At 40.0% G+C, this 16,959-nt stretch overlaps 1 protein-coding gene across 2 annotated transcripts in view; it reads right to left on the bottom strand.

Moving 5' to 3' along the window:
* LOC129696750 (zinc finger SWIM domain-containing protein 6) overlaps positions 1 to 16,959 on the bottom strand; it is a 187,680-nt gene that overhangs the window by 41,626 nt on the left and 129,095 nt on the right. For both annotated transcript variants that reach the window (XM_055634904.1, XM_055634895.1), the window contains exon 4: positions 14,854 to 15,004. In XM_055634904.1, coding sequence (XP_055490879.1) covers positions 14,854 to 15,004 — 151 coding nt within the window. The remainder of the gene's footprint in view (positions 1 to 14,853; positions 15,005 to 16,959) is intronic.

Below are 16,959 nucleotides of genomic sequence, written 5' to 3'. Positions count from 1 at the left end.
AATATACATGTACATAGAACAATTTAATATTCTGTCATTAGCACATCTGCAAAATAATGCAATTAACATTTTTGTGTCATCCTCCCATCTCATTAGAATCGTAGCTTCAAACTAACATTTAAAACATATTTTTTGTTAGCTTTTGCCTGGTTATAAACGTGTGATTTGACAGGATTGAAAACATATGGGCAAAAGCAAGCCAAATTTTATTAATTGAAGCTTTGCACCCATCAACTGTGGGAAGCTTTGGGACTCTATGGCTTCTTGTCTTGATTTGGACGCAATTAAAACCACGTTGAATGAGCACACATTTCAATCCTGTGAGACATGGAAATTGACTGAGATGCTCAACTCCATCCCCACACACGACCCTTCCCATTTCCACACCACAAAATACATGTACCTAAATAATTAATTGGTGATTGAGAAAGTACAAGTCACATATTGCTGATGTACAAAAAAATAAAGTTATATCCACCACAAATTCACGAAGCACTGATGTAGTCATGTGCCAATTACTAATGCAGCTTGTATGTCACTGAATTTACCCAAAAATAACAAAATGAGTTGGAAGAAACAACTTCCTCAGAAAATCTCCAGAATAATGATGTTAATATGTTTTAATGATTTAGTACAAAGTCCAGTTGCAGATGAATAATTTTTTACCTTAATTATAATATTTGAGCATCCAATTATGTAGCCCTGGGTAGGCCAAGTATAATCACAGTCATTTACCTTTGCATGCATATTCATTCTAAAATAATTTACTCCTGCATATGACTGAATGCTCTTTATACACCAGCTAATATCACCATTGTCATGCAGCCGTACATGTGGCTTGCAACTGAATATTAATAAAACTGGGGAAACAATAGGAATAAATTATAACTGATGTGTTGTGGAATATTGTCCGTCCGATTTTGTTACTTCGTGAAACAAAACACGAACCAGAAAATCCTGGAAACACTCAGCTGGTCAAGCTACACCATGTAAAGTGAAATACTTAATGTTTCAGGATCTACCTTTATTTAGAATAGGTATTTATGCAGGCCCAGGAACAGGCAGTGAATGGAGGGATGCAGACCATGTGCAAGCAGATGCAATTAATTTAGATTGGCATCATGGTCGGCACAGACATCATGGTCCAAAGAGTTTGATCCTGTGCAATACTGTTACAGTATATGTCCCATTATACAATGCCCTCCATAACATTGGGAACAAAGACCCATCATTTATTTATTTGCCTCTGTATGCCACAATTTGAGGTTTGTAATAGAGAAAAAAAAAATCACATGTGGTTTAAGTACACATTGTCAGATTTTAATGAAGGCCATTTTTATACATTTTGCTTTCACCATGTAGAAATTACAGCAGTGTTTATACATAGTCTCTATGTATTTCAGGGCCCCATAATGTTTCGGACACAGCAATGTCATGTAAATGAAAGTATTTTGTTACATATCCTTTGCATGCAATGACTGCTTGAAGTCTGCGATTCATGGACATCACCAGTTGCTGGGTGTCTTCTCTGGTGATGCTCTGCCAGGCCTGTATTGCAACCATCTTTAGCTTATGCTTGTTTTGGGGGCTAGTTCCCTTCAGTTTTCTCTTCAGCGTATAAAAAAGGCATACTCAATTGGGTTCAGATCGGGTGATTGGCTTGGCCAGTCAAGAATTGACCATTTTTTAGTTTTAAAAAACTCCTTTGATGCTTTAGCAGTATGTTTGGGATCATTGTTTTCTGTGTAACCTGTTTGGGATCATTGTCTTGCTGCAGAATGAACTGCCGGCCAATGAGTCTTGAGGCATTTGTTGAACTTAAGCAGATAGGATGTGTCTATACACTTCAGAATTAATTATGTTACTACCATCAGCAGTTGTATCAACAATGAAGATAAGTGAGCCAGTACCTTCAGCAGCCACACATGCCCAGGCCATAACACCCCCACCATTGTGTTTCACAGATGAGGTGGTATGCTTTGGATCTTGGGCAGTTCCTTCTCTCCTCCATACTTTGCTCTTGCCATCACTCTGATAAGTTAATCTTCATCTCATCTGTCCACAAGACCTTTTTCCAGAACTGTGGTTGCTCTTTTAAGTGCTTCTTGGCAAACTGTAACCTGACCATCCTATTTTAGCGGCTAACCAGTGGTTTGCATCTTGCAGTGCAGCCTCTGTATTTCTGTTCATGAAGTCTTCTACGGACAGTGGTCATTGACAAATCCACACCTGACTCCTGAAGAGCATTTCTGATATGTCGGATAGGTGTTTGGGGATTTTTCTTTATTATAGAGAGAATTCTTCTGTTATCAGTTGTGGAGGTCTTCCTTGGCCTGCCAGTCCCTTTGTGATTAGTAAGCTCACCAGTGCTCTCTTTCTTCATAACGATGTTCCAAACAGTTGATTTTGGTAAGCCTAAGGGTTGGCTGATGTCTCTAACAGTTTTATTCTTGTTTCTCAGTAGCATAATGGCTTCTTTGAGTTTCATTGGCACAACTTTGGTCCTCATGTTGATAAACAGCAATAAAAGTTTCCAAAGGTGATGGAAAGACTGGAGGAAAGACTAGGTGCTGAGAGCTCTCTTATACCTGCATTAAGAAGGGAATTAAACATACCTGAGCAATTACAAACGCCTGTGAAGCCATGTGTCCCAAACATTATGGTGCCCTGAAATGGGGGGGGGAACTATGTATAAACACTGCTGTGATTACCACATGGTGAAACCAAAATGTATAAAAGTGGCCTTTAATAAAATCTGACAATGTGCACTTTAACCACATGTGATTTTTTCTATTACAAATCTCAAATTGTGGAGTACAGAGGCAAATGGACCCGCTACAATTCACATACCAGCCAAACAGATCCACGGACGATGCGGTCTCCCAGGTTCTGCACACCGCTCTCTCCCATCTTGACAGCCAGAAGGGGGGGCTACGTGAGGATGCTGTTCACAGACTTCAGTTCAGCCTTCAACACGATAGTCCCCACCAGACTGGCCGAGAAGCTGCTGGATTTGGGGCTCAACACCTCCCTGTGTGCCTGGGTCCTGGACTTTCTCTCCACCAGGCCCCAGGTAGTCAAGATGGGGGGAAATACATCAAAGTCCCTCACCCTGAGCACAGGATCGCCCCAGGGTTGCGTCCTCAGCCCCCTACTGTACTCCCTGTACACACACGACTGTGTGGCTAGGTTCAGCTCCAATTCGATAATCAAGTTTGCTGATGACACTGTGGTGGTGGGCCTGATCTCAGACAATGATGAGAAGGCCTACCGGGAGGAGGTGGCTGATCCGGCACTCTGGTGTCAGGACAACAGCTTCCTCTTGAACATCAAAAAAACTAAGGAGCTGATCGTGGACTTTAGGAGGGCACATCATCCGAGGACGTACACGCCATTGAGGATAAATGGGGATCCTGTGGATAGGGTGAACTGTTTTAAATACCTGGGAGTCCACATCTCTGAGGACATGACATGGACATCACACGCTGCAGCCCTCGTGAGTAAGGCAAGACAGCGCCTTTACCACCTCAGGCAATTGTGGAAATTCTGAGTGTCTCCGAGGATCCTCCGGTGCTTCTACTCAGCGGCGGTGGAAAGCATCGGTCCGGAAATATCACGATTTGGTTTGGGAACTGCTCTGCCCAGGACAAGAAGGCTCTGCAGAGAGTAGGGCGTTCGGCCGAAGGCACTATGGGAACTTCACTCGCCCCTCTGCAGGATTTACATCAGCAGGTGCAACTCCAGAGCCAATAAGATCATGGGAGACCCCTTCCACCCCTGCAACGGACTGTTCCAACTGCTACGGTCAGGCAAACGCTGTGAGAACGAAGAGGTTGAGAAGGAGTTCCTTCTCAAAGGCCATTAGGACTGTAAACTCCCATCTCACCAGGGACTAACTTTTACTGTACCACTCTACCGCTTTTTTAAAAAATTGCTCTTTTTTTCCCTTTTTCCTTCCGCCCACAATATTTAATATCTAAAAGAATATGTGATTCTGTTCCATTCTGTTTGTAGTTTGTTTGGTTGTTTGTTTGCTTGTCTTTTTGCACAAAGTCCGCGAGCCTGGCAACTTTACATTTCACTGCACATCTCGTATGTGTATGTGATGAATAAACTTGACGACTTGATAAATGATGGGTCTTTGTCCCAAACATTATGCAGGGCACTGTATTACATTTATTCTAAACGTTTCGGATACGAAACATTAACTATGTTTCTCTTTCCACAGATTTTGCCTGATCTTGTGATTGTTTACAGTATCTGTTTTTGATTCAAATTTCCAGCATCTGCATTCTTTCTGATTTCCCTGAAACAAATGAGTGGTAATCAAGTGCAAAGAGATAAGGTAGAGCATTTGCTACTTAAAACTACTAAACACTTTTGCAACAATTACTTGCTTATCATGTCCTTGGTTTTTATTCACAGGTAATACCTTGAATTATTAAGCTTTAAATGAAACTTATTCACAATAAAAACCATCTTAATTTGTTGAGTATTCATCACGTACAAAGAGACCAAATATAGCTTTTATGGAAATCTTAAAGGTTGAGAATACCAAGAGGTATTCAGGACCACATGAATACCAAGAGGTATTCAGGACCACATGAATACCAAGAGGTATTCAGGACCACATTGGTTCGAACAAGTCATAACATTTCCTCCACCCTGATCCTCAATGTTGGTCCTCCTCAGAGTTGTGTGCTCAGTTCCTTGCTTTACTCCCTGTCCACCCATGCCTGCTTAGCCAAGTTTAACTTCAATCTAATTGTTCAAGTCAACCAATAATATAATTGTGGGCAGATCGATAAACAACAAGAAAGTACAGGAAATAGGACAGAAATCTTGTTATCGTGGTGTCAGGCCAAAAAGACAATGAGCTGGTTGTTTATCTAAGAAAACAAGGAGTGAACACAACTCCATTCTCAAGAACAGGGCTGCAATAAACCCGTCTGAAGAAGGGTTTCGGCCCGAAACGTTGCCTATTTCCTTCGCTCCATAGATGCTGCTGCACCCGCTGAGTTTCTCCAGCTTTTTTGTGTAACCCAGGGCTGCAATAAAGATGGTCAACATCTTTAAGTCCTGAGGCATGTGTATCACCAGCAAGTTAACTTTCCTGGGGATCCGAGAAGGTTCATCTAAGGCTCCCAGAAGATTTTAAAAGGAGCCCACATGGCTTTCCACAAACCTACATTTGAGAGACTTCTGTTGGGATTCATCTCAGCTTGGTAAGGCAATGATATTCTTGTCTGTCTGACCCTGCCGAGAGAGTGGTGAACACTGCTCAGTCCATCACAGGCGTGTTACTTCCTTCCATCCAGTCCATCTTCATGGTGGATTGCATCTGGAAGACTAGAAGTGCCCTCAAGGTTGCTTGCCACTCTGGTCATTCCCCTTTCTCTCTTCTACCTTCTCAGACAAGCTACAGGAGCTTGAACGTTTGGATGTCCAACCTCAAGAACAAATTATTCACCACCTCCAACAGACTCTTGAACCAATTACTTATTTGACACCATTCTGAGGTGCTATCATTTACTCTTAGTCTTAACTCTACCTCATTTGGTTATATTCCAGCATCGTTCTTTAATATTTTCTTTGCACTACTATCTTGGATCATTCTGCTCTTTTGAATTCATCACTATATATATTTTGCTATATTTATTGTTAATGTTTATGCAATGCTTACTGTGAACTTCATGCGAACAAGGAGTTTCGTTGCACCCTGGTGTATATGACGGTAAACTAATCTGAATCGGATTTGAATGCAGGGCACAGAGTATCAAAGACCTGAAGGGATTCATACACATGAATGAATTGTTTTTAATTGAGTTGCTGCAGAGCTGTGCGCCAATGAGACTCAGCAAGGACAGGCATGTAATAGGCTTGGATGGAGGACAAGAAACAAGCAACTTACTTAGATGGGCTAAAATTTATGGATGTTAAAAAAGAAAAACAAATAGAGAGCAGTGTCAGAGTTGTTCAACACAGAAACAGGCACTTCAGCCCACCTTGTCCATGCCATCCGAGTTAGTTTAGATTATTTAGATTAGAGATACAGCATGGCAACAGGCCCTTCGGCCCACCGAGTCTGTGCCGACCAGCAATCCCCGCACATTAACGCTACCCTACACACACACACGCGGGACAATTTGTACTTATATCAAGCCAATTAACCTACATTCCTGTACGTCTTTGGAGTGTGGAAGGAAACCAAAGGTCTCGGAGAAAACCCACGCAGGTCATGAGAAGAATGTACAAACTCTGTACAGACAAGTACCTATAGACAGGATCAAACCTGGGTCTCTGGCGCTGTAAGGCAGCAACTCTACTGCTGTGCCATTGTGCCATACTGGGCTAGCCCCATTTGCCTGCTCTTGCTCCACAGATGTCAAAACCCTTTCTAACCATATATCTTTGCAAATGTATTTAAAAAAAAGTAATTCTAACTGGTGCTATCGCTTACTCAGGCAGCTAATCAAGATACAGACTAGTCACTGGCTGAAAAAGTTGCTTGAGATCCCTCTTAAATCTCTCCCCTCTCACCTGTGTCCTCTAATGAGTATTCACTTTATCCATGCCCCTCATGATCCTCAATACCTCAATAAGGTCACCCCTCAACTTCCTATGCTCAAAAGGAAAAAGTCCCCAGCATATCCAACTTCACCCCATAACTCAACCTCAAGACCAGGTAACATCCTGATGAATCTATCTGCACCCTTTCCAATTAATAACATCCTTTAATGGCAATGTACCAGCGTTTGTACTCTCTACCCTTCCCAACAAAGGCAAGCATGCCATACATCTTTTCCACCAGATGTCCATTTGACTTGCCACTTTAAGGAAACCAGACACCTGCATTCCCAGAACACAGCACTTTCCAGTGTCTGAAGAAGGGTTTGGGCCCGAAACGTTACCTATTTCCTTCGCTCCATAGATGTTGCTGCAACCGCTGAGTTTCTCCAGCATTTTTGTGTACTTTCCAGGGCTCTTTCATTGGAGACTCTCAGACTACCTTTGATCGGACTTTACTGGCTTTATCATGCACTAAAGGATATTCACGCTATTCCCTTAATCATGTATCTGTACACTCTGGACAGCTCAATTGTAATCATGTTTCTTCTCTCCGCTGAATGGTTAGCACGCAATAAATGTTTTTCACTGTACCTCGGTACACGCCTCAACAAACTAAACTCAAACTCATTTAATGTGCAGGTCCTGCCCTGGTTTGATCTACCAAAATGTAAACTGCAGCAGCAACCAGAAATGACAAAGACAAGCGTGAGAGTTTGTTCATATGGCAAATCGGTTTGTGATGAGTGGCAAAGGCCTTCTAATAAATATTCCAAATGTAGAGGATTTGGGAGAAGTGCAGCCTAATATTAAACTTCTTTCAAGTTAAGAGGCTAGTATTCAGTTGTGAGCGTTACTGTTGTCCTTAGATCCAGCATGGAAAGAAGACCATCCCTCCCCACCAAGTGTATGCCAACCATCAATCACCTTTTCACACTCGTCTGTCATCCCACTTTCGCATCCACTCCTCCACAGGCTAGGGGCAATTTACAGAGGCCAGTTAACATACAAACCCACACATCGTTGGGATGTGTGAGGAAATCCACATGGTCACAGGGAGAACATGCCTTCTCCACAAAGACAGCACCCGAGGACAGGATCAAATCCAGGTCTCTGGCACCGTGAGGCAGCAGCTCCACCAGCTGCGACACTGAATCAAGAGGGAGTAATAAGCACCATGGTGTTGATTCCAAAATTTGGTGCAACAAAATTTAACCGTTTCATGCTTGTCTTTTAATAATAATTTTACAAGAATTTCAGCGCATATGAAGGGTACATTTGAAATGGTGTAAGCACATAGATATAAATTTGATAATCAGGGCAACCATCCGTTTACTTTTTCCTCACAGGCAGACCTTGATAATGTACAGCAGACAACTGGAGAGTCTGCAGGCTCAGCAATGAAAGGCCAGGATGAAGCAAGCTGCAATGGAGGTCCGATTCTCTGACAACAGAATGTTTTCTTTTTGTCCTAATTCACTCCGTTATTGAATTAAATTTTGATGTATTGGTCCTGACATCTGCTTCAAGCTGATTGTATTGTGTATGATAGTTTAATCACTCCCCGTGCATTTTACAGTGGCTGCCTGATTAATGCAATAGATTACCTGTGCTATCTATGGCAAGTAGGAATCACTGCTCTCTTCCAAACTACAAACCCTTTCATTTGCTGGAAACAAACTACAAGCTGTATTAAAAACTACCAAGGTTGAAGTAAATTAACAGTCCACGACTTGTTCTTGTCCAGCCATATGTGTGCATGAATGTGCACTAAACAATTTCTGCTAGTCTCGTGTTTTGTTCACAGCGATTCTTTGAGTGGGATGGGGGATGGAGAGAAGAAAGAGGCTTCAGCCAATTAAATAAAAAAAAAAATACAATGCCAATTAAAACAAAAAGTACGTGTTTGGTAAAAATAATTTGACAGAACTAGATTAATAACAGTTCGAATCTGATCAAAAGTTATCTACAGAATCAAATTGCCATTTGCCTTTCATCGTAAATTATTTTTCTCAAGTAATTTTGCAAAATAAAAAGAACCGAAGACTTGACACCAAACAAAGACCGTTTACAGTTAATACAAGTAGCGAGTTATCTTGGCTGGAGCTTCCAATATTTGTAAGGGCAGAGTTAGTCTGCCGTTAAATCTGTTATTGCAATCTTAGTGTGTTGACAAGCTGTTTGGGGGTCCATCACTCTGAAGAATACCAGACACTCATCTAATATTCTTCTGCCTCAGTAGTTTCATCAGATTAAGCATCAGGGATTTAATTTAACAGTTTCAGCTTTATTAGGCTGTCATGAGAACAGCTCAGCTTTGATAACAGTAGCAGCTCCAATTATGGCTGGCTTTAGGAATGACAAGCATAATGTTTCATTCGTGGTACACTATAGCAATAAATGCTTGTTTTGCAGTACCAATTTCAATTAATTTTCCTTTTAACTCTTTCACTAGCAGTTCATTCAGGATAGGTCTGTATTTTGCCACAAAACAAGAGGTTTGTGTCTGTGGAAAAAAAGGCTTAAAGGTTCCCTTGTTTGTATTGTCAAAAAGGAAATCACAACTGCAGTATGTATGCTGCTGTGAGTGGCGAACCTCACATTATACCTCAAATGTAATCCTCATACTATAATCATCTGCAATAGTCTCGCAACAAAGTGGGAATGTGATCGTCTCGCAGTTGGCTTCTGACTGCGACTTGTGACATTTGTATTCAGGTCTTGCTTCTCCATGTGGCTAAAAGGCTTCCAATTTAATTTCACAGCCAGAAGCCTGCAGAAACACAAATTAACTTGCAGATCCCATTTGCTGACAAAAAAAAATTGCTGCAATGCCTGGTATCGAGTAGTACTCAGCATTTAATTCCAAAGCAGAGCCTTGAAGCAATGTGATCCTGTCACCAGCGCACAGAGTTAAGCTAGCCATTCTACTCACATGAAAAGGCTCTTCACTTCTGCAGTCTGTGTGTCACCTTCTGTTATTGCACAGAATAATAATACCAGTTATGGAGCAGGAACCTTATCTACCCTCTAGTCATTGAGCTGGCACTGAAAAGATAGACATGATTTCCAAGCTATGAACCCCCTACACATAGATCAGAAAGCACAGAGCTTTAAGGAATCATCAGATGCAACCCATGCAATAACCTATTCAATTCAAACCAGATTTCACTACCTTTTGCACCATGATTAGAGTCAATAGCCATTTTAACCTTTCAAGCATTGTGCCTAATTGACCTCTGAACAATTCAAGGGGAAAACGTTAAATCAGTCTTGCAGCATTTTACTTGATGAAAAGTTAAGCTCCTGCATACAACTGCCAGGTTCTCTGTGTGCCAGGTGCAGTAATGTTTGCTCTTCTTTATTCCTACCTGCTTGAAATTATATCCTCTTCCATTTCATTTTCTCCTGCACCAATTACCACAGCTCAGCCTAATCTCTTTAAGTGAAACTGGACATTTGGTAAAAAAATGTTGGCTTTGCCTGTTACACCCATTTTCCATGAACCAAGCAGCAGCAGCAGCAGCAGCAGCAGCAAAATCTTGACATAGAACAGTACAGCACAGAAACAGGCCTTTTGGGCCACAATGTCTGTGCCAAACATGATTCCAAGACCAACTATCACCTGCCTGCACATAATGGATTTACCTCAATTTCCTGAACAACCAAGCTCAGATGTTGCGAATGTTGTGGAGAATGAGCATTCTCTTTCCCCAATTAATACCCACTAATTATTTTAATAAAGTATATAATTGTATAAAGATAAGTTCCTCTTGCATCATCATAAAGACAACCTCCTCTTGCATCATCCTCAAGTTTGTAAAGGCTTGGAATATCGGAATATTCACAAATATTGTCAAGTCCAGTGTTAAACAGAGCAGGGATCTAGAATTAGTGTTTAAGAAGGAACTACAGATGCTGGAAAGAAGGGGTTTGGCCCGAAACGTTGCCTATTTCCTTCGCTCCATAGATGCTGCTGCACCCGCTGAGTTTCTCCAGCATTTTTGTGTACCAGGGATCTAGACTTAGTTTAACTGCATTCCAAGAGTCAATGTGATCTTTGTTCAATTTATGAATCTGTTTTGTTAATTTAACATTTATAAATAGTCTCTGGCTGTGTTTTTTTTTACAATATTCAAGGAGGAAACAAACATTACCAAGTTAACATCCAACATTTTACTGAACAAGGCATTGATCTGGAACTTGAACCTTCCTGGCCTCAACTGCTAATAACAGTACATTACAGAAAGAATGAACGTGGTCCAAACTAGACATGATATCAATGTTTAATAATTACCGCGTGGTCAGGTGCTTCAGTCACTTGGAATTGAAACATCAACGACTTTTTTATCGCGGCATAAAATATCTCATTGTATTATGAAGGAGAGCAGGGCACTCCTAGTATTGTGCAGAGAATGGACGTATGTCTCACTGTTAAATATCCATCTTCCTTGTTTCTACTTAATGGACACAAATCAAAAAGCAAGTATTTTTACGCACGCAAAACCTTTTTACAGTTTTACAACAGAAAATACGACAACCTTTTCTTCCCATGTGTGATTCCCCTCCTCTGCTAAATCTAAACTGCAACATGCAATTTGAAATGGAACTGCAACCTTCTTCCCACGCAACCATTGTTCCTACTATTGCATTAAACATCATCACTTTTTTGACAATATTAGAGTTAATAAAATGTAAGCTTTTGAATTACCATTTTCTTTGTAGGAATATTCACGATCCTGCAAACAAAATTAATAAGGAGACCTTGAAATATTGGGAAACAATGCACTGACAACTCAGTTTCCATTAAAACAATTTTGGTGCAAACTATATGCTTCATATATATGCATATATTACTTGCATTCTCTCTAGCCATCTGTTTTTATATGACAGAGTTTTCATATTCTCACCCAAATTAATTCCCATAAATGTCTCTTTAATTTTTTTTTTGCAAGTTTCAGCAAAATTCAGTCACCAAAAATGCTTCATAAAGCATAATGCAATTCATACCTAGACCCTCAGATAAATACAAACTCACGAATGCAAGAGTATAGATGCTTTATATAGCACTCATGAAATATAAGGCTTTACAAAACATTTTCAGTTGCTGAATTCTGCAATTTTGACATTTGGGAATTCAGGAAAATGCAATGACTTTTGTTGTGAGATGACCGTTATCCACTGCAGTTCTGAGGAGATGTACCATACAATGGAGCAAGAAAATCAAACCAACAAACATCCATCCAATATGGCAAGGAGCAAAAGTGAAAATGTCCAGAAGTACTGTTGCACTAAGTTGCTTCCACACTTAACCTAGCAACAAATCACAGGGCAATTAACAAATGGCTGAGAACAAATTGACAGCGTGTACTTTGCCACTGCATGTTACAAGGCATGGGAATCCCGAAAACTAGTAACTGGAAATATGAAAGAGAAACATCATGGTAAGGAGGTTCACTTTTCGATAAAGACACAAATGCTATTAGGAATTATTTTGGCACAGACACAGTGTTACATATCACCAAGAATCAGTAGCAATGGAATTTCTACCTTTCAAATGTGAAGCTTGAAAGAAAAGTGCCAGTGAACTCCTATACAAGTCTCTATTTCTGGTAATACAATCACCTCTTTTTCCTGAAACGGGTTCATCAAATAATTTCCAAAGATTGATTCTGTCTTTCAGATGAAAATTAGTCGATCTACCTGCTCAAAATCATACTAAATATCCAAACAGGGAATAGTAGGCATTTCTCTTGTGGCCCAATCCCCTTTTAAAATGACAACATCCTAAAAGATTGCCTCATATGGAAAACCTGGAAATCACAGGAAAATCTAGGGAAATCGCAGCACTTCAACTAACCATATTAAGGCTATGGAAACTATAAATACTGCATATGAATGTAAAAATTATGTAAATTAACTTCCCTGCTCCTTGATCCCTTAATCAAAGGGACGTGCAACAAATCTTTGAAATATTCTCTGATGCATCAATGTTAATCAGTCTTGTAAACAGTCTGTTAAGTATCTGACCATATCATACTATAAACAATAGCACCTACTTGCAATCTATGCCTTTTACAAATGTGTTTCTTTGATCTCAGTTTGCACGTTACATCAGTGCTAAAGATTAATCTTGAACTGCTTTATTTCAATGAGTGAACATTATGTTCTCAATTCTAGTAGGTCTATCCTGGTGCCATAACACAAAATAACAATGGGATTACATTCCCATGTCAAAAGTAAGCATGATTTGACACACAGCAATTTCAACTAATCTTTCACCCTCAAAACATGACTGATGTTTCCTCTGGCTACCAAAATTGCAGATTTAATTGTCCACAACTTTCCTGCCTGTTAAATCAACATCTGTCCATGGCCAGAAAAAAAGGCGAATAGGATTTCTATGGATTTCTGATTAGTATTGGGACAATTCCATTGCCGTTGGATCGTTATGTTCATTGATCTTACAAAATCTTTTCTTCAAATATCACAATGTAGAATTGTTTGAAAACAAAATTTTTACAACTGCTTTGTGGACAAGATAGTACAAATTAATAGAAGAATATTAATTTGCTGTACCAAGCTGTATTAAGTAAAAATACAAGTTGCAGATATTGTGAAATTGGCAATTAGATCATGATTACTATATTTGATCATTCAAAATAAATCAGGGACTGATTAAAGAATTAAGGCTCATTACCTCAGTCACTTTTGCAATAAAATCCTTTTAATGACAATATCCAATGGAGGGTGACTACCTTCATCTGGATTTGCTCTCACTCTGGTCAGCCACTGGCAGAGCTGTTGCCTCGTAGCGCCAGTGACCCGGCTTCAATCCTGACCTCAGGTGCTGTCTGAGTGGAGTTTTCACGTTCTACCTGTGACTGAGTGGTTTCCTCTGGCTGCTCTGCTTTCCTCCCATACCACAAAGACGTGCAGGTTGGTAGGTTTATTGGCCTCTGTAAATTGCCCCTCGTGTGTAGGGAGTCGATGAGAAAGTGGGATAACACAGAACAAGTGTGATCAGGTGATTGATGGTCGGTGTGGACTCAGTGGCCTGAAGGGCCTGTTTCCATGCTGCATCTCCAAACCAAACAGGAAAAGGCCTTTCAGCTGCTGAAATTAGTTCCACAACTCAATTAGACCCTGGCAGATCTGACTATCAATTCAATTTATCCACCTTTATTCCATTTTCATTTAGTACTCCGATATGACAGAAATCTCAGATGTAATCTTGAATTTGACCTAGCATCCACTTTTAGGGAACACCGTTTCAGAGATCCAGTATATTCATTTAATGAAGTTTTAGTCCTTAATTACTTTAAGGCTTTGATCATGCCCTCAATTGTTTTTAATTCCCCAGCAGATATACACAATATATATATACTCCCATGATTTAATTACGAAAATTCTTCTTCCAAATTCAAGACAGTTTGAGCAAATATCACTCACGCAACCTCAATTTAAATCCACATATTACTTTTTTTATTCTGTGCTCAAACATCAGCTGATTTCTGTACATCTGCACAGCAACACAAGTAAACTTATTTTGTTCTCATTTACCATTAAAAACCCCGTGTTTGTTTTTGTGATGGTAGATACCAGCATCTCAAACAATGTAAAATCTAGATGTACAGCAGCCAATAGTGTCGCACAAACTGCTATATACAAATCAACACCACCTTGTCTACAAGTGAAGCATTGTAAATATCCATTGTTTATTCCCAGCTCTCACTCTTACCAAGATTCATAGCAAACTCTGTGGAATGCTATCTGACAAACTGATTTGCTAAAGTGATAAGGAAAAGATTGGATGTGAGAAACTTGGGATTTATTGAAAGTAAAGCACTAATGCAAAAACATGTAATTGTGCAGCAATACGGCTCAGAGAACAGGTCAGGCTGATCAGAGGCTTAACACAAAGCTTAAAGCTAGCTTAGATTTTTGGGATAGAGAAAAGATTTTTACTTTAGTCTCCAACAAGGCCTAAATATTGAGGAGTAACTCTGCAGGTCAAGCAGCGTCTATGGAGATCATGGATTAGTAACGTTTTGGGTCGGGACTCTTCTCCAGAGATGCTGCCTCACCCGTTGAGTTACTCCAGCACTTTGTGTCTTATTTTGTAAACCAGCATCTGCAGTTCCTCGTTCCTATAAGAACTGAATACTACTAGGAAAGTCATATTTCCTTGCAAACATGATGATTAAAAAAAAAAAAAAAAATTCTGCCCAAGTTCAATTTTCCAAGTTAAACAAGAAAGTTAATTCCACAGAACTCTTTATTTACCCAGTTCATCCCAGAGCTGCCTATATTTGTCAGTCATTGCTGTTCCTTGTTGCCGCCATAGAGATAGACGGGGGTCAGCCATAAATTGCTCTGTGATTAACGTCAACATTCGAGCACCATTTAAATCCCTCATCTTCAACATCTCCCGCACCTGTTAAATAGACAATTTATTAGAATAGCAGATGTCATTCAGTTGCTCATTAAGTATTCAGAGACCTATCAATAATCAGAGTTGAGGGACTTCCCTGCTTGAATCAACTGTGCAGTAAAGCAAAAAGTACAAATTCGTCCTTCTCCTAATATAACCCTGGATAAACTGTTTTAAAACATACATCATAATTGTAAGGGGTATAGAACATGTGCAGGCAAGCCGGATTAGTTTAAATTGGTATCATGGTTTACAGACATCGTGTGCTAAAGGGCCTGTGTTTACGCTGTACTGTTCTATGTTCACTGTAAACAGAATTCTCTGACCTGTGTTATTGGGAAAATAAGACAATCTTTTTGGAATAGTTTCTCCGTCATCACTGACATACTATGTACAACACCACCCTAGTAGGTCTGATTGATTACCGTGGTAAAATATCAAGGACAGCCTCTCACAAATGCAGTATAATATAGAAAATGCAAAAAAAAGTGTTGCATTCAGAATGGACGCTTTTAATTGATCAGGAAAATCAATCACAATTTACAACACACTTAAACCATCATAAAGAGATGGTGATTCAAAGACTGCAGAGTTACATAGCTTTGCTGCAGTCTCAGCAGAGAATTGCACTCAAATGGGTCAGAGTTGCACTGAATCACTGATTTTAGTAAAATGACTCCCTTGGAATGTGGAATCCTAAATTAAGATGAAGAAATATAAAATACGATCATGAAAAAGTGGGAATCATAGAATCATTGCATAGAACACAATGTATCAAGTTCTCTCTCATTAGTCCAAAGTTAATGATGACAATACTTTAGAGTTGAGGGCAATAACAGTGTTCGATTAACAGTATCTACCTTCAACAAAATGGAAATGCTATAGAGACAGACAGCACAGAAACAAGCCTTTGGCCCAACTTGACCAATATGCCCCATCTACACTTGCTCACCTGCCTGTGTTTGGCTTATATTCCTCTAAATATTTCCTATCCATGTTCCTGTCAAATGTATTTGAAATGTTGTTATATTACATGCTTCAACTACCTCCTCTGGCAGTTCATTGCCTAACATCCCCCATCCCCGAGTGAAGAAGTTGCCCCTCAGATCCTTATTAAATCTTTCACCTCGTACTTTAATCCTTTGGTTCTTGATTCCCCTACTCTGGATAAAAGATTCTGTGCATTCACCCTATCTATTCCCCTTCATGCTTTTATACACCTCTATAAGATCACCCCTCAATTGCCTGCACTCCAAGGAATAGTCCAAGCCTGCCTCCCTATTGTTCAGGCCGTCAAGTCCTGGCAACATCCTCGTAAATTTACTGCACTCTATCCCGTTAAATGACATCCTTCCTATAGCAGAGTGACCAAAATAGAACACAATAATCCAAACAGGACCCCACCAACATCTTGTACAAATGTAATATGACATCCTAACTTCTATATTTAATACCCTGACTAATGAAGGCCAATGCATTAAAAGACTTCACCACCCTATCTATCAGTGACACAATTTTCAGGGAACTATATACCTTCACTTCCTGATCCCTCACTCCACAACACTCCCCAGGGCCCTGCCATCCTCTGTGAAAGTGAATAGCCCTGGATTGACATCCCGAAATGCAGCACACCCCACTTATAAGCATCTTCTTTTAAAGGGAGAATCAAAGAAGCTGGATCCTTGCAAGGCAGTTAACACTGGAGTCTGATTAAGAATGAAATTACATTTAGACAGAGAAAAATAATGAAAAGTAATAACAAATGTAAAACTAACAAAAGTCTGAAAAAGAGTGGAGACACAAGAGTCCTCAGACGTTGGAATCTGGAGCAAAAAAAGAAAAGTGCTGGATGAATTCAGCAGGCCGGGCGGCATCTGCGGGGTGGAATGGATGACATTTCAGGTCAGGAACTCTTCTGGTTCCTCCAGTACTTCATTTTTTAACTGAAAAAGCGTGCT

Source organism: Leucoraja erinacea, chromosome 1 (genome assembly GCF_028641065.1).
Source record: "Leucoraja erinacea ecotype New England chromosome 1, Leri_hhj_1, whole genome shotgun sequence".
Lineage (NCBI taxonomy): Eukaryota > Metazoa > Chordata > Chondrichthyes > Rajiformes > Rajidae > Leucoraja > Leucoraja erinaceus.
Note: the sequence above shows the minus strand (reverse complement) of the source record. Positions and strands in the feature narration are given on the sequence as shown.